At 38.4% G+C, this 22,347-nt stretch overlaps 1 protein-coding gene and 1 pseudogene across 1 annotated transcript in view; one reads left to right on the forward strand and one right to left on the reverse strand.

Moving 5' to 3' along the window:
* LOC117980150 (proline-rich protein 36-like) overlaps positions 1-22,347 on the forward strand; it is a 578,765-nt gene that overhangs the window by 76,204 nt on the left and 480,214 nt on the right. Inside the window, exon 5 of the mRNA XM_055112148.1 lies at positions 21,872-21,992. Coding sequence (XP_054968123.1) covers positions 21,872-21,983 — 112 coding nt within the window. The 3' untranslated portion in view covers positions 21,984-21,992. The remainder of the gene's footprint in view (positions 1-21,871; positions 21,993-22,347) is intronic.
* LOC100989588 (argininosuccinate synthase-like) lies at positions 3,200-12,926 on the reverse strand (annotated as a pseudogene).

A 22,347-nucleotide genomic window follows, 5' to 3' on the forward strand; every position in this document is an offset into this window, starting at 1 on the left:
TGATGGTATTTTTACATTTCCATAATCAGCCTGCACAAATGTGCACTGCCTACTGGCGACACTCTCACACTGGATGTTCCCAGATAATCCCAAACACCACCTACAATGATAAGTCACATGCCCTTTTTCAGGGCCTGGTTCAGAATGGCCAAGTGCTACTGTGCCTGTTAGTTTGTCCATGGCAGCTGGTTGGTGCTATGTTTACATGCTGGTGTGTTTGCTGAAATTCTGCCCAATCTCTGAAGGTGGTGTTTTTTCAATCATAATTTCTAGGTCATATACTATGTATATGTTTAGGGCTTGCAGCAGAGAAGAATTCTTGATATTTTTATAGTTCTGAACTACCTTCTCCAAAATCCAACACCATTTTAGTATTACTCAGTCACCATGTCTCCATTCCAAATATTTTGATATCTCTTTTTTTGAAAGGAGGTAGCAAAATCATTTCTGTCATAGGTAAGTGTGTAGAGACCACTGGAATAAATCTGCGACATGTTCCTGCCAAGATGTGGCATATTAAAAGTTTAATTGAGATTGAATGAAGTCATTTTAAAATGAAGAGAATAGCAGCAAGTAATAAAATTATGGTAGTGTTTTCACACATATTCTGGTATTCATATATTCACAGGTCTACCTTTCACTTGCTGAAAAGGAAAATGGTGACTCTATCTGTGATGTATTAATTGTATTTATGTTTCCTAGAACCACAAATTCAGGTTCAATTACACTTGGTTAAGTCTTACATCTTTGTTATAAATAATTTATATTTTCAAAAATTTCCTGGTTAGAAGTTTTGCATAACATTTGAAAGATGAACCTCTCGCTGTTTCATCCATGATTAAAATGCAGTGGAAATTTTCAGAAAGGTTGCATTCCATCTTAATGTTCATGGGTAGAGTTTCTGGAATGCTGCTAAATATCTTAAGAAGTATTTCTTACAACATATTTAAGCTTGTACATTTAGAAGAATTTAGCTTAGTGGCAGTATTAAATATTAAAAAAAATCATAGCTATAAAAATGTACCTTTATGCAATACTTGCATTCTTGAAATTTTGCCTTTCCACATTTCTAGAAATAGAATATTTTTTGAATGACTTAAAACAATTTCAAAAATCTATTTTCTTGCAGACTTATTTTTCAAACATTATAAAAGTAATCTTTCAGAAGGTGATGTCTCTTTTCTTCTTTGTGGATTTTTCTTCCAAACGTCTACAATAAATATGAATTGCTTTTGCTATGAGAAAACATTTAATTTCTTATAAATTTTAAAAATTTCAAGCAATCTAAATATCCAACATAAGACTAAACTGTTAGATCTTCATACAGTGAATTAATATCCAGTAATTATGAGTTTTAATGGCAGAGGCTATTTAATGACACAAAATGTAAATAATATATCACATGATAAAAGCTTGTTGCAAAATAGAAAAAAACTAAATTTTGGAAAGAAAACAATACAAAGGTACACATAAATAAATAAAAAATACACAATGAATTGTTAACTGTAGTTGTCTCAGAGTGGTAGAAAGGTGGATGATTTTGCTCTCTTTAAAACTTTCTACATTTTCCTAATTTCTCTGAGAATTATGTATTATTTTACATATAGGAAATACATATTTTAAAATAAAACAGTATATATGTAGTGCTTATATATACATCTTTTTTTTTTTTTTTTTTTCACCCAGGCTGGAGTGCAGTGGTGTAATCTCAGCTCACTGCAACCTCCGCCTTCTGGGTTCAAGTGATTCTCCTGCCTCAGCTTCCCGAGTAGCTGGGACTATAGGCACGCACCACCACACCCAGCTAATTTTTTGTAATTTTAGTACAGACAGGGTTTCACCATGTTGGCCAGGATGGTCTTGATCTCTTGACCTCGTGATCCGCCTGCCTCAGCCTTCCAAAGTGCTGGGATTACAGACATAAGCCACTGCGCCCAGCCATGTACATCTTCAAGAATTCTGTATTTTTGCAGGCATGACAAGGAGAGTGCGGCTGATCCAGGCACTGGGATTCAAACAAGCGAATTCACAGAAGTGTGAAAGAGGACATCACATTCAGTGAATGGCAAGCAAGTCTATATTGCTGAAGACACATATGGGGCTCGATCATATAAGAGGACATGAGCTATGCCAAGAAATTTAGTCTCTATGCAGGGTGACCATACAGACTTGTTTACCTCTCAGAGTCCCAATTTAGTCCTATTATGGCTGTATAATTGTTAATAACACCAAATTATCAAAATTGCCTGGATTCAGATGATAAATTAAGTGGTTACCTTATGTAGCCACTGGGAAACCACTGAAGAGTTATTACCAGGGGATTAACACAGCCAGACTTACATTCTGGAAAGAGATCTTGGCTGCATCCTGAAAAGTGCATTTGGGGGGCTGCAGGACTATAGGAAGGAAAATCAGTTAGGATACCGTTGCAAAGTTTATGGGAACTAAGGCAGTAGCAATAGAGTTAAAGTAGAGACAAGAAAGAAGATGCATATGGAAGAGCAGGTTTGGACATTCATATAAGATGAGTTTGAGGCATTTTAAGGTAGAAATGAGTTGTTTTGATGCCGTTTGTAGAAGGTTCTAGAACAGCACTATCCAGTAGAACTTTTGGCATTGATGGAAATGTTTTATGTTTGTTCTGTCCAGTATGGTAACCAGTAGCCACATGTGGCTAGTGAGAACTTCAAATTAAGTTTTAAATTATATTAAGTATAATTAACTTAAATTTATCGAATAGCCATATGTGTCTAGTGGCTTTTGTATTAGACAGCACAGCTCTAGATATTTATCTGCTAGGATATGAGAGAGATCTGGGCTAAAGTGTAATTTTGTGAGGGATCAGTTAGGTGCCGACTTAATAGACGCATTGGCCAGCGGAGTTGGATATTGAGAAAAGAGCAGGGTACCATATTTAAGGGATTGACAGAGGAGGAGAAGATTGCAAAGAAAGGCTAAAGATTAGTCAAAGGGTTGGGAGAAGGCCTAGGAGAGGAAGCTGGTTTGGTAATCAAAGAGAATGACAGTGTCAAGGAGTGCTTAACAGTGATGAAAGATTTTATGCTGTATGTACTTATCAAGTAAGATGAAGACACTTTGGAAATATTGAAGTAAAGAGATTATAGAGGTAGAATTATATATATATATATATATATATGTTTTCATCTTTTAATTGTCATTTTATAGTTCCCCACCGCAGCTGCCCTCCATCCTTACCTTTGATGATGACATCTGCAGGCTTCAGGGGAACCAGGGAACAAAGCTGGGGCCTGGCAGCCCCACTACACTGCCAGCTGGGGAGAGCAAGTCACACTTACAAATTCGCACAACAATTAGCGCCTGTACTTGGGGGATCTGCAAATATGAGGAGGCCCCAGCTCCTCATTGTACAGGGGTCTATTTGGCAGTGACCTTTCTCTGGAGATGATATTCCTTCAGCCTGAGGGAATTGATGTTGATGAACCCGGTGGAATCAATTGGCTCATAATCACCCTGCATGTTCATGCTCACCAGCTCCTTGCTGTAGAGAGACAGTGGGGACTCCCGGCTAAGGATGTACACCTGGCCCTTGAGGACAGACACCTGTACTTTCCCTTCCACTTGCTCCTGGGACTTGGCGATGCAGTGGTGGGCAAATTCACACTCAGGGCTGTGCCAGAAACCAGTATACATCAGCTCAGCAAATTTCAAGCCGAGGCCCGTTTGACTTTGTGCACTTCCCAGTCCATGGTGAAGACCTCGATATCTAAATAGGTGTGGTAAAGGATGGTGCCTGCTGGGGTCTCATGGATACCTCGAGACTTCATTCTAATGCAGCGGTTCTCCACGATGTCAGTACGGCCCACACTGTGCTTGCCCGTGACTTGACTCAGGTACACAAAGAGCTCCAAGGAGGTCTGGTGGGTGGTGCCATCCTTAACGTTGGTCATCTTCACAGGGACCCCTTTTTTGAACTCGATCTCGAGAATGTCAGGGGCGTTGGGGGCATTGGCCAGGTCCTGGGTCTTCATGTAGAGACCTGGAGGCGCTTGGTTCTTGGTATTTTGATGGGCTTCAGCGTTGACTAAGAGGAGATATTGTAGGTGAAAACTTTTCTCTGAGAGTAAAGTTATACAGACTCTATAAAGGTTGAAACATGAAAACTCAGCCTCATTCTGCCACCTTCTACCATGCCCAAATCCTTAAGGAACTGCATAGCTGACTTCTTGATGCAGCTATTTTCCTAAGAATTGATGGCTTGTGCCAGCCAGGAAGGAAACCTCCTTCACAGATGCAAGGAACTGGTTTTTTCCCCACCTTTGGTGATGTAAGACAAGAACCTGGAAGTTTGTTCACCATTTCAGTAGGGCAACTGTAGTGAGGGGCCAGCAATGAAAGAAAGGTGGAACCCAAGAAAGGCAGACAGAATCAAAATATCCTCTGCCCTTCCCATCGCCAAATAAGAATAATTATTGAAGCAAAACTTACAGATAAAAGTTTTTTTTAGGAACATTAGGACTGGAAAGATGCAAACAGTTCTGTGTTGATCTGTAAGCTTTCTTTTGGAGGGAGGGTCAATATGATGTGGTGGAATAAATAATTGAACTGGATTTCCATTCAGTAGACTTGAGTTCTAGTGTTGTTTCTATTGTTGATAAAGTAAGTGACCTCTGTATGCATGCCACTTAATTATTTGGATTACAGTTACTCATAAAAGTAGATTGGTGTTCAAGTTTATGTTTTTTTAACTTTAAAACTCTTTTAGGGTAAAGGCCAAGTTAAAATTATATCTAACATGCTAAAATAAATCTGGATGCATGAAACCCATGCCAAATTTTGTTGACCTGCATGATAAAATTTTACTCACTGTTTCAGTGGATGCATTTAAATGGCTTTATAAGAAACCAGTGTTAAAATGGATAGTATGGAGATACACTGAGTTATGCAAAGTGAAGTAAAATACATAAGGAATTATTTTCAAATTATTTTTTTTTAAAGCCGCTCCACAAATAATGAGGTTGTTTCCAGGCTGAGAACCTGTATGACAAGTTTCAGTTCAAAGAAACTATTGAAGGTTTCTTAATGATGCCTGGAGGGGTAGACAGTGTAGTAGGTTAAAGTATGCAATATTTTTAATCTTTGGTTTCAAATTTTATTCCATTTTTTAAAAAAGAAAGAAAAATATTAGAGTTTTCCAGAGAAACAGAACCAATAGGATATATAGAGAGATACATAAGAGGGGGTTTATTATAGAAATTGGCTCACAAGATTATGGAGGCCAGAGGTCCCATAATTGACTGTCTGCAAGCTGGAGAACCTGGAAAGCTGGTGGTATAATTCAATCTGAATCTGAAGGTCTGAGAACCAGGTGAGCCAATGGTGTAAGTCTCGGAGTCTGAAGGCTAAAGAACTTGGAGTTCTCATGTCGGAGGGCAGGAGAAAATGGACATCCCAGCTCCAGAAGAGAGAGTGAATTTGCCATTTCTCTACCTTCTGCTTCTATCTGGCTCTCAAAAGACTGGATCATGCTCACCCATATTGGTGAGGGCCATCTTCTTCACTTGGTCTACTGACTCAAAGTCTCATCTATTCTGGAAACATCCTCACAGATAAACACATAAACAATGTTTTACCAGCTATCTAGTTATCCCTTAACCCAGTAAAGTTGGCACAGAAAAAAAGATAAAGAAAGAAAGAGAGAGGCAGAGAGAGAGAAAAAACAGAAGGAAAGAAGGAAGGAAATTTGGAAAGAAAAGAGAAAAAATGAAAGGAGAAAAAAAGACAAGAAAAAGAAAGAAAAGGAAGAACGAAGGGAAAATAAATTAGTCGTGTATTGTTGCAAGAAAAGTTTGGCGTGGTAGAACACAATAACTAGAGTTTTAGTACTTAATCCTCCATTAACTGTGTGACCTTGTGTAAGTAATCACACATCTCCTGGCTTTTTCTCATCAGATGAGGGGTTTGAACCAGAATATTTTTAGAGTCCCTTCCAACTCTACAGTGTTACAACATTGACGAAGTAACTCATATGGCCCAAGACTCTTGATTTGTGTTGTTCAGAAAATGCCAAAAAATAGTACAGTTATATGCCACATAGTAACATTTCAGTCAACTATGGATGGCATATATAACAGTGGTCCCATAAGATTACAATGGAGTGGTAAATTTCTATTGCCTAGTGATGTCATAGCTGTCATAATGTCATCATGCAACACCTTACTCATGTGTGTAGTGATACTGGTGTAAACAAACCTACCATGCTGTCAGTCATATAAAAGTCTAGCACATACAATTATGTACAGTAGATAATTCTTGATAATAATAAACAACCATAGTACTGGTTTACGTATTTACTATGCTTTTTATTGTTATTTTAGAGTATGCTCATTCTACTTATATATAAAAAAGTTAACTGTAAGACAGCCTCAGGGAGACCCTTCAGGAGATATTCCAGAAGAAGGCATTGTTATCATAGGAGATGACAGCTCCATGTGTGCTATTGCCCCCATAGACCTTACAGTGGGACAAGTTGTGCAGGTGGAAGACAGTGATATTCATGATCCTGACCCTGTACAGGCTAGACTTGTGTGTGTTTGTATCTTAGTTTTTTAACAAAAAGTTTAAAAAGTGAAATGAAAAATTAATAGAAAAAAGTCTATAGAATAAGGATAAAAAGAAAGAAAATATTTTTGTATAGCTGTACAATGTGTTTGTGTTTGTTGTTGTTGTTGTTGTTGTTTGAGATGGAATTTCGCTCTGTTGCCCAGGCTGGAGTGCAGTGGTGTGGTCTTGGCTGACTGCAACCTCCACCTCCCGGGTTCAATCGATTCTCCTGCCTCAGCTTCCCGAGTAGCAGGGATTACAGGTGCCTGCCACCATGCCCAGCTAATTTTTTGTATTTTAGTAGAGATGGGGTTTCACCATGTTGGTCAGGCTGGTCTTGAACTCCTGACCTCGTGATCTGCCCGCCTTGGCCTCCCAAAGTGCTGGGATTACAAGCATGAGCCACTGCGCCCGGCCCAATGTGTTTGTGTTTTAAGCCAAGTGTTATTATGAGAGTTAAAAGTTAAAAAATTAGTTTATAAAGTAGAAGAGTTGCAGTAAGCTAAAGTTAATTTTATTGTTGAAGAAAGAACATTAAAAAATAATTTTACTGTAGCCTAAGTGTACAGGGTTTATAAAGTCTACAGTGGTGTAGAGTAATGTCTTAGGCCTTCACATTCACTCACTGACTCACCCAGGGCAACTTCCAGTCATGCAAGCTCCATTCATAATAAGTGACCTATACAGGCATACCATTTAAAAATCTTTCATCCTGTATTTTTTTCTTTCTCTTTTTTTAAGAAATAGGTTTGGAGGTTTTTTTGTCCTTCAGCTTTTAAGTTTGGGGTACATGTGCAGGATGCGCAGGTTTGTTACATAAGTAAATGTGTGCCATGGTGGTTTGCTGCACAGATCATCCTATCACCTAGGTATTAAGCCCAGCATCCATTAGCTGTTCTTCCTGATGCTCTTCCTCCCCACAACCCCTCCTCTGAAAGGTCCCACTGTGTGTTGTTTGCCCGCATGTGTCTATGTGTTTTTGTCATTTAGCTCCCACTTATAAGTGAGAACATGTGGTGTTTGGTTTTCTGTTCCTGTGTTAGTTTGCTGAAGATAATGACTTCCAGTCCATGCATGTCCCTGGAAAGAACACAATCCCATTCCTTTTTATGGCTGCATAGTATTCCATGGTGTATATGTATCACATTTTCTTTATCCAGTCAATCATTGACAGGCATTTAGGTTGATTCCATGTCTTTGCTATCGTGAATAGTGCTGCAATGAACATATTCATGCAATGAAAATAGCATGTATCTTTATAATAGAATGATTTATAATCCTTTGGGTATATAACCAGTAATGGGATTGCTGGGTCAAATGGTATTTCTGCCTCTAGGTCTTTGAGAAGTCACACTGTTTTCCACAATGGTTAAACTAATTCACACTCCCACCAGCAGTGTAAAAGCATTCCTTTTTCTCCACAACCTCACCAGCATCTGTTGTTGACTTTTTAATAGTAGCCATTCTGACTGACGTGAGATGGTATCTCAATGTGGTTTTGATTTGCATTTCTCTAATGATCAGTGATGTTGAGCTTTTTTTCATATGTTTGTTGGTTGTGTGTATATCTTCTTTTAAGAAGTGTCTGTTCATGTCCTTTGCCCACATTTTAATGGGGTTGTTTGTTTTTTTCTTGTTTGTTTAAGTTCCTTGTAGATTCTGGATATTAGACCTTTATCAGATGGATAGACTGCAAAAATTTTCTCCCATTCTGTAGGTTGTCTGTTCACTCTGGTGATAGTTTCATTTGCTGTGCAGAAGTTCTTTAGTTTAGTTAGAGTCGATCTGTCAATTTTTGCTTTTGTTGCAACTGTTTTTCGCATTTTCATCATGAAATCTTGCTCGTGCTTATGTCCTGAATGGCATTGCCTAGATTTTCTAATAGAGTTTCTATGGTTTTGAGTTTTACATTTAAGTCTTTAATCCATCTTGAGTTAATTTTTGTATAAGGCATAAGGAAGAGGTGCAGCTTCAATATTCTGCATTTGGTGAGCCAGCTCTCCCAGCACCATTTATTAAATGGGGAGTCCTTTTCCCATTGCTTGTTTTTGTCAGGTTTGTCAAAGATCAGATGGTTGTCGGCATGTGGTCTTATTTCCGAGTTCTCTATTCTATTCCATTGGTCTATGTGTCTGTTTTTGTGCCAGTACCATGCTGTTTTGGTTACTGCAGCCCTGTGGTATAGTTTGAAGTCAGGTAGCATGATGCCTCCAGCCTTTTGCTTAAGATTGTCTTAGCTATTGCGGCTTCTATTTGGTTCCATATGAATTTTAAAATACTTTTTCTAATTCTTTGAAGAATATCAACAGTAATTTAATGGGAATAGCATTGAATCTACAAATTACTTTGGGCAGTGTGGCCATTTTCATGATATTGATTCTTCCTGTCTGTGAGCATGGGATGTTTCTCCATTTGTTTGTGTCCTCTCTGATTTCTTTGAGCAGCAGTTTGTAGTTCTCCTTGAACTTACCTTGTCCTTCACTTACCTTGTTAACTGTATTCCTAGGTATTTTATTCTGTTTGTAGCAATTGTGAATGGGAGTTCGTTCATGATTTGGCTCTCTGCTTGCCTGTTGTTGGTGATAGGAATGCTAGCAATTTTTGCACATCGATTTTATATCCTGAGAATTTGCTGAAGTTGCTTATCAGCTTAAGAAGCTTTTGAGCTGAGACAATGGGATTTTCTAGATATAGAATCATGTCATCTGCAAACAAAGGTAGTTTGACTTCGTCTCTTCCTATTTGAATATGCTTTATTTCTTTCTCTTGGCTGATCGCCCTGGCCAGAACTTCCAGTACTATGTTGAAGAGGAGTGGTGAGAGAGGGCATCCTTGTCTTGTGCTGGTTTTCAAGGGATATGCTTCATGCTTTTTCCCATTCAGTAGAGTATTGGCTGTGGGTTTGTCATATATGGCTCTTATTATTTTGGGGTATGTTCCTTCAATATCCAGTTCATTGAGTTTTTAACATGAAGTGATGTTGAATTTTATTGAAGGCCTTTTGTGCATCTATTGAGATAATCACGTGGTTTTTGCCTTTAGTTCTGTTTATGTGATGAATCACATTTATTGTTTTGCATATGTTGAACCAACCTTGCTTCTCAGGGATGAAGCCAACTTGATCGTGGTGGATAAGCTTTTTGATGTGCTGCTGGATTTGGTGTGCCTACTGGCAATAAAGTACTTTCATTGAGGATTTTTGCATTGATGTTCATCATCAATCAAAGATATTGGCCTGAAGTTTTCTTTTTTGTTGTATCTGTGCCAAGTTTTGGTATCAGGATGATTCTGTCCTCATAGAATGAGTTAGGGAGGAGTCCCTCCTTTTCAAGTTTTAAAAATAGTTTCAGTGGAAATTGTACCAGCTTTTCTTTGTACCTCTGGTAGAATTCAGCTGTGAGTCCATCTGGTCCTGGGCTTTTTTTTTGGTTGGTAGGCTGTTTATTACTGCCTCAATTTTGGAACTCATTATTGGTCTATTCAGGGATTCAATTTCTTCCTGGTTCAGTCTTGGGAGGTATGTGTCCAGGAATTTATCCATTTCTTCTAGATTTTCTAGTTTATGTGCATAGAGGCATTTATAGATCTATAAAATATATAGATTTTCTAGTTTATGTGCATAGAGGCATTTATAGTATTATCTGATGGTTGTTTGTATTTCTGTGGGGTCAGTGGTGATATCTCCCTTATCATTTTTGATTGTGTTTATTTGACTCTTCTCTCTTTCTTCTTTGTTAGTCAAGCTAGCAGTCTATCTATTTTATTAATTTTTTCAAACAACCAGCTCCCAGATTTGTTGATTTTTTTGAAGACATTTTAACTTCTCTATCTCCTTCAGTTCAGCTCTGATCTTCATTATTTCTTGTCTTCTTCTAGTTTTGAGGTTTATTTGCTCTTGGTTCTCTAGTTCTTTTAGTTAAGATGTTAGCTTGTTAACTTGAGATCTTTCTAGCTTTTTGATGTGGGCATTTGGTACTATTCATTGCCCTCTTAACACCGCTTTAGCTGCATCATAGGGATTCTGGTAAGTTGTCTCTTTGTTCTCATTAGTTTCAAAGAACTTCTTGATTTCTGCCTTAATTTCATTATTTACCCAAAAGTCATTCAGGAGCAGGTTGTTCAATTTCCATGTAATTGTGTGGTTTTGAGCAAATTACTTAATCTTGAGGTCTAATTTGATTGCACTATGGTCTGAGAGACTGCTTGTTATGATTTCAGTTTTTTTGTATTTGCTGAGTGTTTTACTTCTAATTATGTGATCAATTTTAGAGTAAGTGCCATGTGGTGATCAGAAAAATGTATATTCTGTTGTTTTGGGGTGGAGAGTTCTGTAGATATCTATCAGGTCCACTTGATCCAGAGCTGAGTTCAGGTCCTGAATGTCTTTGTTAATTTTCTGCCTCAGTGATCTGTCTAAATTGTCAGTAGGGTGTTAAAACCTCCCATTATTATTGTGTGGGATTCTAAGTCTCTTTGTAGGTCTCTAAGAGCTTGCTTTATGAATCTGGGTGCTCCTGTATCTTTGTTCTCATTAGTTTCAAAGAACTTCTTGATTTCTGCCTTAATTTCATTATTTATGCAATATGAAATACTTTCATTATTTATTTGGTGAAATAAATTTACTCGAATGTAAAGTATTTCATTATTTATTTGGTGCATATATATTTAGGATAGTTAGCTCTTCTTATTGAATTGAATCCTTTACCATTATGTAATGCCCTTCTTTGTCTTTTTTGGTCTTTGTTGGTTTAAAGTCTGTTTTGTCAGAAACTAGGATTGTGACCTCTACTTTTTTTTTGCTTTCCATTTGCTTGGTAAATTTCCCTCCATCCCTTTATTTTGAGCCTATGTGTGTCTTTGCACATGAGATAGGTCTCTTGAAGACAGCATACCAATGGGTCTTGTCTCTTCATCCAGCTTGCCATTCTGTGTCTTTTAGTTAGAGGATTTAGCCCATTTACATTTAAGGTTTGTATTGTTATGTGTGAAGTTGGCCCTGTCATCATGATGCCAGCTGGTTATTTTGCAGACTTGTTTATGTGGTTGCTTCACAGTGTCACTGGTCTGTGTACTTCAGTGTGTTTCTGTAGTGGCTGGTAATGGGTTTTCCTTTCCATATTTAATGCTTCATTCAGGAGCTCTTGCAAGGCAGGCCTAGTGGTAATGACTTCCCTAAGCATTTGCTTGTTTAAAAAGGATCTTATTCCTCCTTCACTTATGAAGCTTAGTTTGGCCAGATATGAAATTCTGGGTTGAAAATTATTGCCTTTAAGAATGTTGAATATTGGCTCCCAATCTCTTCTGGCTTGCGGCGTTTCCACGGTAAGGTCTGCTGTTAGTCTGATGGATTTCCCTTTGTAGGTGACCTGGCCTTTCTCTCTATGTGCCCTTAACATTTTTTCTTTCATTTCAGCCTTGGAGAATCTGATGATTATGTGTCTTGGGGCTGATCTTCTCATGGAGTATCTTACTGGGCTTCTCTGCATTTCCTGAATCTGAATGTTTGCCTGTCTTGCTAGGTTGGAGAAGTTCTCCTGGATGATATCCCAAAGTATATTTTCCAACTTGTTTCCATTCTCCCTGTCTCTTTCAGGTACTCCAATCAGTCATAGGTTCAGTCTTTTTACATAATCCCATATTTCTCAGAGGTTTTGTTCATTCTTTTTAATTCTTTTTCTCTATTCTTGTCTGCCTGTCTTATTTCAGAAAGATAGTCTTCAGTCTCTGAGATTCATTCCTCCACTTAGTCTATTCTGCTATTGATACTTGTGATTGCATTGTGAAGTTCTCATGTTGTGTTTTTCAGCTCCATCAGGTCGGTTATGTTCCTCTCTAAACTGGCTAGTCTGTCTGTCAGCTCCTGTATTGTTTTATCATGATTCTTAGCTTCTTTGCATTGGGTTACAACATGCTCCTTTAGCTCAGTGAAGTTCAATATTACCCATCTTCTGAAGCCTACTCCTGTCAATTCAGCCATCTCAGCATTAGCTCAGTTCTGTGCCCTTGCTGGAGAGGTGTTATAGTCCTTTGGTAGAGAAGAGGCACTCTGGCTTTTTGAGTTTTCAGCATTTTTGCATTGATTCTCTCTCATCTTTGTGGGCTTATCTACCTTCGGTCTTTGAGGTTGCTGCCCTTTGAATGAGGTTAGTGTGTGGTGTTTTTTGTTGATGTTGTTGTTTTCTGTTTGTTTGTTTTTCTTTTAATAGGCCACTCTACCATAGGGCTGCTGATGTTTGCTGGGGGTCTGCTTTGGTTGCCTTGGTTTTTCCATACCTGGAGGTATCTTCAGTGAAAGCCATGAAACGGCAAAGATGGCAGCCAGCTCCTTCCACTGGAAGCTCCATCCCAGGAGGGTACTCACCTGTTGCTAGCCTGAACACACCTGTAGGAGGTGGTTGGAGACCCCTTTTGGGAGGTCTCACCCAGTCAGGGGAAATGAGATCAGGGACCCTTTTAAAAAAGCAATCTGGCTGCCTTTTGGTATAGCAGGTGTGTTGCATTGGGGGTGGAAGTGGGACCCTTCCTCTTCCAGACTGTATTCTCCAAGCCAGCAGGCTAGAGAGGCTGAGTCAACTGAACTGCTGCAGAGATGGCGGCTTCCACGCCCCACTCCCCTCTGTGCCAGGAGCTCTGTCCCAGGAACAGATCAGAGCTCTATCCATAGAACCCTGGCTAGAGTGGCTAAAGCTTCTTCATGAAGGTCCCACCCAGTGAGGAGAAATGGATCGAGGTCCTTCTTAAAGAAGCAGTCTGGCCATGATCTGGCAAGGCAGCTGTGGTGTGTTGTGGGAGACCCTTCCGTCTTCAGATGATTTGTATTCTTCATAGCTGGCAGGCTGGAATGGCTGAGTTTACTGAACCCCAGAGATGTGGCTGACCCTTCCCACCCCGTCCTTTTCTTTTGAGACAAGGTCTCACTCTGTCACCCAGGCTGGAGTGCAGTGGCACAATCCGGGCCCACTGCAGCCTCGGCCTTCTGGGTTCAAACAATCCCCCAACTGCAGTCCCCCAAGTAGCTGGGACCGTAAGCGTGTGCCACCACACCTGGCTAACTTTTGTACTATTTTGTGGAAATGGGGTTTCTCCATGTTGCTCAGGCCGGTCTTAAACTCGTGGGCTCAAGCAGTCTGCCTACCTTGGCCTCCTAAAATGCTGGGATTACAGGCATGAGTCACTGCACCTGAGCTTCATACTGTATTTTTACTATACCTTTTCTATGTTTTGATACACAAATCCTTACAACTGTGTTACAGTTGCCTACAGTGTTCAGTACAGTCACATGCTTTACAGGTTTGTAGCCTAAAAGCAATAGGCTATCCCATGTAGCCTAGGTGTGTACTAGGCTGTGCCATCTAGGTTTGTGTAAGTATGCTCTGATGTTTTTAACAAGGATGAAGAATGTATCCTTATCTTTAATTGATACATGACTGCATTAGGAAAACCTCTCCTACTCATAATTTCATTTTATACTTTCATTCAGTTATAGGAAACTATTTTTAGCAAGACTAAGGTATGAAAAAAGTTTTTACAATTGAAAACTTTCCACTATTCCAGCTAAGATGGAGTGGGGTTGCCTAGAATTACTAAATCTGTGCAGGGGAAGAGTTGTGAGGATTCACCTCACCTATTCCCTCTGCCACCCCTTCCCCAACAGCATGAGCTCTGGGAAGAAGACCTGCTCATCTCTGCTGCAGAGGACAAAGGCAAGACTCTTTTCTAGAGAAGGAATGTAAGGGGAAGCTAAAATGTATCCTGAGACACTGGACTGGTTGAAAGTCATTTGTTTTCTGAAATTAATGTGTTGTCAACAACGATTTTTAAAATAAATAGACTCTTTATATTGAAATAGTTTGATTATTCCTTTGAAGCACTAAGGTTACTCTGTAGTAACCTGAGAAATATCTTCATTGAAGAGATGGCTTGACCTGGTTTTTTGTGCCAATCTCCTTCCTTATACCAAAACAAAAAAAGATTTTCTTTTAAGATACTGCAAGTGTCCAAGACATAGAGCTTTTTCCTGGAAGAAAGAGTCTTCTTTTAAAAAATCTCTTTTTGGTGAAGGATTGGGCAATAATTTCACTGTCAGAACCTTTAAACTTATTGAAGTGCTACCTGAGATTCTGGAATTAGGGTGGTCTTTTATCTTTGGTGTTCCCAGAAATCACGTAATGACAGAGTGAGGGTAATAGGAGTTCACTGTGCTCGGTTTCCCAGGGTACACATTACTTCTTTGTTTCATGTAAACATAGCTAAAATGATAGAGTATAATGACTCCTCTTAGAATTGTATTTTTCTTTTATTATAGAGATTGGTAAACACTTTAAGTGATACAAAGAGCCAGAAGAAAAGCAGTGCTTTTTTAAAAAATGTAAAGCCTTGTGGGACTTTAAATATCAGGTCGAAGGAAGACTGGGTTGTTGTTCAGATTGTAATGTCTGTGACCTTTGGGTGTTAGGCCTGGCTCACCTGAAACTGCTTGAATTGTTTATCCTTTTCACATCTTCATTGGTAAGGCTACAGTTTAAAACTTTCCCTTTTTTCACACAGAGACATTTCAACATCTCTTGACTACTTGGTACCACAGCTATTCAGTATGGGCGTTCCTTTGAGATCAGTAGAAACAGCCCAGTACCCACATTTTCTAACTACTTACTTCCTCATTAACATCTCCTACTTTACTGAAACTTCTGTCTTAAATGTTAAAGCCAATGATCTTAATCAGTACTCATTCTTCAAAACCGCTATTCAAATTGGGCATGGCTGACCAACTCTTCCCTCTTCAAACTCCCCTTTGACATGTCTGATGCCATCACTCTAGTTCTACCCCCTACTTTTCGCCTTTCGTATTTTATTTTTGTTGCAAGTTTTTTCCACTTTCCTCCCTCTTTAACTTGGTGCTTTTCACTCTCCATGTTTTTCTGAAATATGAGCTCTTTCTTATGGCTTTATCTACTATTTCCAATCTGGTAACTGAAAATCTAAATCTCTTGCTCTGATTTGATGTCAGAGTTGCACTCTAGAGTTTCCCAGTTGCTGCCTGTATGTTTATCACTTGTGTAATTAGTGCTAGGTGAAGTGTAAGTTGTGTTTCCCATGAGTGAGTTTTATTGTAAAGTTACTAGGAGCTTTTAGCTTCTAGTGGAGACAGACATTCACTTTGGAACAGATCTTTGCTTTCTTAAGTTATACAAATATAAGGCTGATATTTAATCTTGGGGTGGTTCTGAGTGATAGTGAAGTTATCTGTCACGGAGATACCAAGTGTTCTGCTTCAGAAGATAAAAATGTTCTTTTGCATCTGTGTGGATACTGCAGATAAAATTTTATGACAATAAATTTGAAAATTCAGATGAAATAAACAACCACAATTTATGAAAACTGGTGCAAGAAAATAAAGTCTGAATAGAATAGTTATATTTAAGAAATTGAATCTCTCATTTAAAACCTCCTTGGAAAGAAACATCTAGGTCCACTGAATGCTCTAAATATTTAAGGAGGAAATATTACTAATAGCACTAATAGCCAATTACCAACCCCTTATTTAAAAAAGGATCAACAGGCTAATCTTACTCATGAACATAAAGGCAAAATCCTAATACAATATTAGTCACAAGAATCTCACAGTATGTTAAGCATACAAATCATATCACCATACAAAAAATAAATTCAAAATAGATTGTGGGCCTAAATGAGATAGATGACCTGATAAACATCTAGAAAATAACATGCAGAATATTTTAATGACTAAGATATTCTTAAACAGGCAAAGATTTCTTAAATAGGACATAAAAAGCTCTAATCTTAAGCATATAGATTGATAAATTGGACTACATTAAATTTAGGACTTTTATTCACTAAAAGATAGCCTTAATAGAGTGAAAAAAGAATGTAAAGCTGTGGACTGTAACATAAAAATCATGAAGAATGGTGTAGAAAATATTTATGTTTCTATGACCCAATGTAAGAATAAATGTTTATATGATATATATTACATAGATAGTTACTGCCTGCTGTGTCTCTTGTTTACCATTCTCTAATCTAATTACTCGCCTCCTCTTTCTATCCCCTAGGGTTAAGCACTTTTCTCAATGTTGTGTTCATCTTTTCCCTGCAGGTTTTCATAGTTTTATAAGACATGTACTTCCAAATAATCTATAATAGTTTAGTAGTTGGGGTCCCAACAGGAAAGTGATGACACACTCAACTGGGTAAATGGAGAAGTGTTTATAAACATACTATTTGCAAAGGTGTGGTAAAGGTGTGGAAACACCAAAGGATAAGGTTAGACTCCAGAACTAGTGGCTTAGGAATTTCATCACCATCCCTATGTCTCAAGAGTAAGAAAAGGTACTTAAAGAAAGAATGTGGTGAGAAAAGCCTGCCTGGCAGGAGCTGGGACCTTTAGTCAGGATAAACATCAGTCTGCGAAACCTTGCAGGGAGGAAGTCAAAAGAATGGACTCTGATCTCATACTCTTGCCTTATAATGCTCTGCATTGGCAGAACTCAGCTGAAATGCAGAAAGCAGGTGAGCCCAGTGATGCAGAGGACAGAGTTCAGCCTCACAGAGCGCAGAGTATAGAGGAAGAGGAGGAGTGCAGCTGACAGAGCTGCACGCCTCTGTCAAACATCCAGCATTAATGCTGTTTGCATGTTATGCCATCATATTAAATGTATCATGCACTCTTTCTATCCTTTGGTCACTTGCTTTCTCCCTAATTTTCCAGAACTTCTTCTGGACTTAGTATTTTTACCAATATACTTTTTTTTTTCTTTTTTTCTTCCTAGACAAATAATGATTCAAGATGCACATTTTGCTCTAGTCAATCTGGTCTTTGTTAAGGTTTTTAGTTGCAAACAACAGAATCCACCTTTACTATTTTAAACAGAGTAAGACATTTTTTAGATAGTGGGTACATCATCAAATCTCTGCCGCCACGTGTGATGGATTGTGCTTACATCCCAGTAATGTGGGAGGCGGAGGTAGGAGGATCTTTTGAGATAAGAAGTTCACGGCTGGGCTTGGTGGCTCACACCTGTAATCCCAGCACTTTGGGAGGCCAAGGTGGGCGGATCACAAGGTCAGGAGTTCAAGAATATCTTGGCCAACATGGTGAAACCCTGTCGCTACTAAAAATACAAAAATTAGCCAGGCATGGTGGCGCACGCCTGTAGTCCCAGCTACTCTGGAGGCTGAGGCAGTAGAATTGCTTGAACCTGGGCGGCGGAGGTTGCAGTGAGCCGAGATTGCGCCACTGCACTCCAGCCTGGGCTACAAGAGTGAAACTCCATCTCAAAAAAAGAAAAAAAAGAAGTTCACAACCAGCCTGTGAAACATAGGGAGACCCTGTCTCCAAAAAACAACCTTAAAAAAAAATAGCCAGGTGTGGCACATGCCTGTAATCCAGGAGTTGAGGCTGCAGTCAGCTATGGTCACAACACTGCACTCCAGCCTGGTGACAGAATGAGACCCTATCTCTAAAAATTATGTTTAAAATAATAAAGTCTCTACAGTAACCACAGAATTAAACTTGCTTACTTACAGCTAGGAACAATCTTCAAATTCCAGTGTGGCACTACTGTACTAGACAGCTTGCTGCCAAATATAGAGGCTGAGAAGTTTTCAGAGGATACTAGAGCTCGGACTACTGTCACGGCAGCCTCTGGCACTGACTGTCCTTGCTGCCCTTGCTGGCATCAACTCAACACTGCACTTTCTCATTCACCTCATCTACTTCTGAACTCATGTCTCACGTCAGTGCATTGGAGAGGCCCAGGTCATGAGTTCCAAGAGAAGCTGGGAAAGCAATTTTTTAGCTTCTGCTTTGGGGAGGCAACAATTCTCCAACATAGGAAGGATTAGAAAGCTCCTGGACAGCCAAGGAAGTGTGACAAATGTCTATCCATCCCTGACAAGCCATCACTTTCAAGCTAATTCCTGCCTCGCCCAACTACAAGGCCTTGAGCCTGGGTCCACCTGTGTACTTCTGGTCCATTTTCTGAGAGTACTTGCTTTTGAGTGAAGCACCTGGACTTCTCAGAATACTTTTGTCTCTGGGTTTCTTCAGCACTAATTAGTGTTGCCATTCAATTAGCCATTGACTGGCTTTTAAATGATATTTGTGATTTTGCTAAACTAGTATAAGATAACATTTTATTATTGGCCCTTTCATATTTTCATTTTATTATTTGGTCTTATTGCTTCATAAAAGTTTTAGGGATCCTTGGCAAGGGGAGTGACTTTTCACAGGAATTAGCATACTGCTGTGAACCTAGGAGGCATGAAATAAGCACTTGGTTTTTATTGTTCTATGGTTTGAGCCTTGAGGGATAGAAATTATACTTAGGTAATTTTTAACAAATATATGCATGTATAGTCTGCTGTCCAGACCATGATGCAAAGCAATTTACACAATCCCAGTTCCTAGTTCTCCAGAAGTATATGTATTGCTTATAAGTACATTTTAGAGTTTTCTCCCCCTCTCTTTCAACTTTGTCTTAGATTATACACAGGGTGAAGGCTGGCAATTATGTGGTATTTATAAAAATCTAAGGGGAAATGAAACTTGGATAATATAATATTTAACCTTTTTGAATCCAAATTTATAAAACCAGGAAGACCTTTTGTGGGAGAATTTATACTGAGCAAGAAATATGAAGTTGATTAGGTAGAATCTGTCAAAGAACTTTTGTGGTAGGAATCTATCAGTAGCTCTCTTTGGGATTCCTAAAATATAGTCTTGGGAATAACCAACTGACCAACAAATCTCTAAGATGCTTGATGCTTGATGTTCATTCCCAGAAAGTAGGCAAATGAACAACTGTGTTTACTACTCATCTTTTTTGGTGTCTTGCCTCTAGCTGATGTGGTGTGCTGATGAATATTGGTGTTTGAAAAGCACATGGAGAGAGTGAGCACAAGGCAGTGTGTCACGCCACAGACAAGCCTCCTAAAATCCATGCTGTGATCCTGTACCTGCACTCCTAGAATACATTTAGGGCACTCAGGAAAGATGCTAATGAAACATATTAAAAGCTTGGCAGAATAAACATGGGACCACAGGACTGTCATAAGTCTAGGAAGAGCAAAATCATATTCCAGCTTGCAGAAAGAAAGCAATGTAGCCAGTTATTTTGATTGGCAATAGAGAGCTGAAAGCAATCATGATTTTTGTTATGTAGGTCATGTGGAGATCCAAGAGATCCAGCAAGCAGGAGTGGGAATGGACTCAATCAGAAGTCCAGCATAAACTGAGGGTTTCCAGAATGCTGACCTGTCTATCAGCATTTGTTAAACACTTACTAGGTGCAAAACAGTGGTCTAGGTGATATTAAGGCAGAGATGCTATCCCTGCTCTGAAGTGAAAAAAGAAACATGCAACATGGAACAACAAAGTTCCACTGTGGCAGTGACTGTGTGTATTGCTATATTCCCAGCACCTAGAACAGTGCCTGGTGCTTCAATAAATAGCCAGTAAATATATGAACAAATTATTTCTTGAAAAGTTCTATTACATCCCCTTGTGAGTGATATTTAACTTTAAATAGGTAAGTCAGACAGTGAGGGCCTAAATTAGCTAGTGTGTGTATTTTCTTACTGAAGCACGTGGCTTTGAGACTGGGCAGGTGTAGAGAATGTATGACAATAGGATTCTCATAAAGTTGTGTGCTAAGTAAAGGATGGCAAGCAAAAATAGTGAGCAGAAGAAAAACTATAAAGAGCTCACAAAGTGAAACTTCATATGATTCAGTGTAATTCCGGAATTCCAAGTGAAAATAGGCAGAACAGGTTTACTTGCATTAGTTAGAAGTATAGCTATTTATGAATAATGGTAATGGGTAGAGTATTATTTTAAATAGTGCAGTTACAAATAGCTGTGGGCTCTGCAAATATGGCTACAGCTGCCAACCATAGAATACTCTTTATATGTGTATAGTGTGGAAAGAACAGTTGGTCAGGCAAAGGTTTTTTCAGCCACACCTGTTCACTCAGATAATAATCGCCACCAGTAGTGTTATCTCTCTATATAAAGATAAATGTATATTTTATGCAATCTATGTCTATAACTATACACACAACTTATAAATTATGTGGAAGTTAGATCAGCTGATTTTGTTCTTTTGAAAGAAGAATACAATCCATTTTAGATACTGGGAAGAAACTGACAAATTTAACTTGCACAGAGGGATCTCTTAGTTGAGATGAATCTTTCTGAGTCATTAGCATGGTTTCATTTATGAGTACAATACCAGTAGAACCTTGTTATGAAATGACTCATTAATTATATCAAGTCAGTTATCTCATGGGTCAAATCACATCTCCTGAAGTATAACAACCACATATAATAAAGCCTGAAACAAGGCATTTGGCCCATTAATCATTCACTCACTCAATAATGCATTCATTCACTCATTCAACAAATATATATCAAGAGCCTCCTAAACTGGAGGGATTATAGGCAATACAAAGATGAATAATGCATAATCTTTGTCTGTAATTATCCTATGAAAACTAGTTTTAACTTGTGAGATTGGTATCCTAGAAGAATCCTGTTGAATTTTTTGTGGCGATGTTAATTCTTTTATGAAATATTTTCATCCTAGGTTTTTTGAGAAACTTCTGTGGCATCCTTCTCAAAATAGTTTTTAGGACATCTAAAACATTTTATTAGCAAAAATAAAAGATCAGTAATAAGTATCAGTGTGCTATTTGGATTTAAAAAAATCTCATTATGTGCCTTCATTACAATTACCAAGTTTAAAGATGTGTAGCTTCAGGGTGAAAACTCATTAGAGCTGCTTGCTCTACTCAGAATTAATCCATGCTGTTAACTGTGATTGAAAATCAAGATACTTAATTGTTATGATTTAATATATGTCTGTTCACTCTAAAACATGCTTAAGTGTAGTATGTTTTTCTGAATAAAGTCACAGAAGAGGTAAAGTTTGCCTGCTGTGAGGTTCTCTTCATATATCAGATATATTAAATGATTTCTTATTTAATTCTAGAAGGTGGTGACACTAGTTACTTATTGTTGCATAACAAATCATCCAAAAACTTTGACTTAAAATAATAATCATTTAATTTGATGACAACTTTCTGGCTCAGTTGGGTAGCTCTTCTCTTCTGAGGCAGTTTTGTTAATATGTATAATCAGCTGGCAGCTCAAACTTTGCCTGGATAGTCTAGGATGATTTCATTTGCAAGTCTTTTGGATGGAAGATTGGTTAGATCTAGGGCCTTTAATCTGAGATGGCTCATTTTTGTCCCACATGGTCTCATTCTCCAGCAGGCTAACCTGGGCTTGTTCATATGGTGGTGGAAGATTTCCCAGCAGCAAGAGTGTCAGCTCCAGTATACAGCCCTTGTCAAGTCTCTGCCTGCATCATTTGCATCTTTGACCAAACCAGGTAAAAAACCAAAACAAAAAAAGTCCCTAAAATTCAAGAAAGGGGGTAAAGATTCTCTCGCTTTTTGGGAGGAAAAGTCACATCACATAGGCATATGCTTCCAGAAATATGAGGAATCTGTAGTAATTTATTTGTGATGTACCATAAGGTGTTCTACAATATTATACTTCATTCTCCTCTGTCAATGAGTGTCAATGAATATAATATCATGTAAATATTAGATGATCTGTAGATTGATTCAGGTTCTTGAAATTAAAGAAAAGAAGCAAATGTATTAATTTAGCTCCCTTAGGAGCTATTTTTGAAAACTAATATTTACTTACAATTAAGGAATAAGAAACATTCATCAAGACAA

Source organism: Pan paniscus, chromosome 3 (genome assembly GCF_029289425.2).
Source record: "Pan paniscus chromosome 3, NHGRI_mPanPan1-v2.0_pri, whole genome shotgun sequence".
Taxonomy (NCBI): Eukaryota; Metazoa; Chordata; class Mammalia; order Primates; family Hominidae; genus Pan; species Pan paniscus.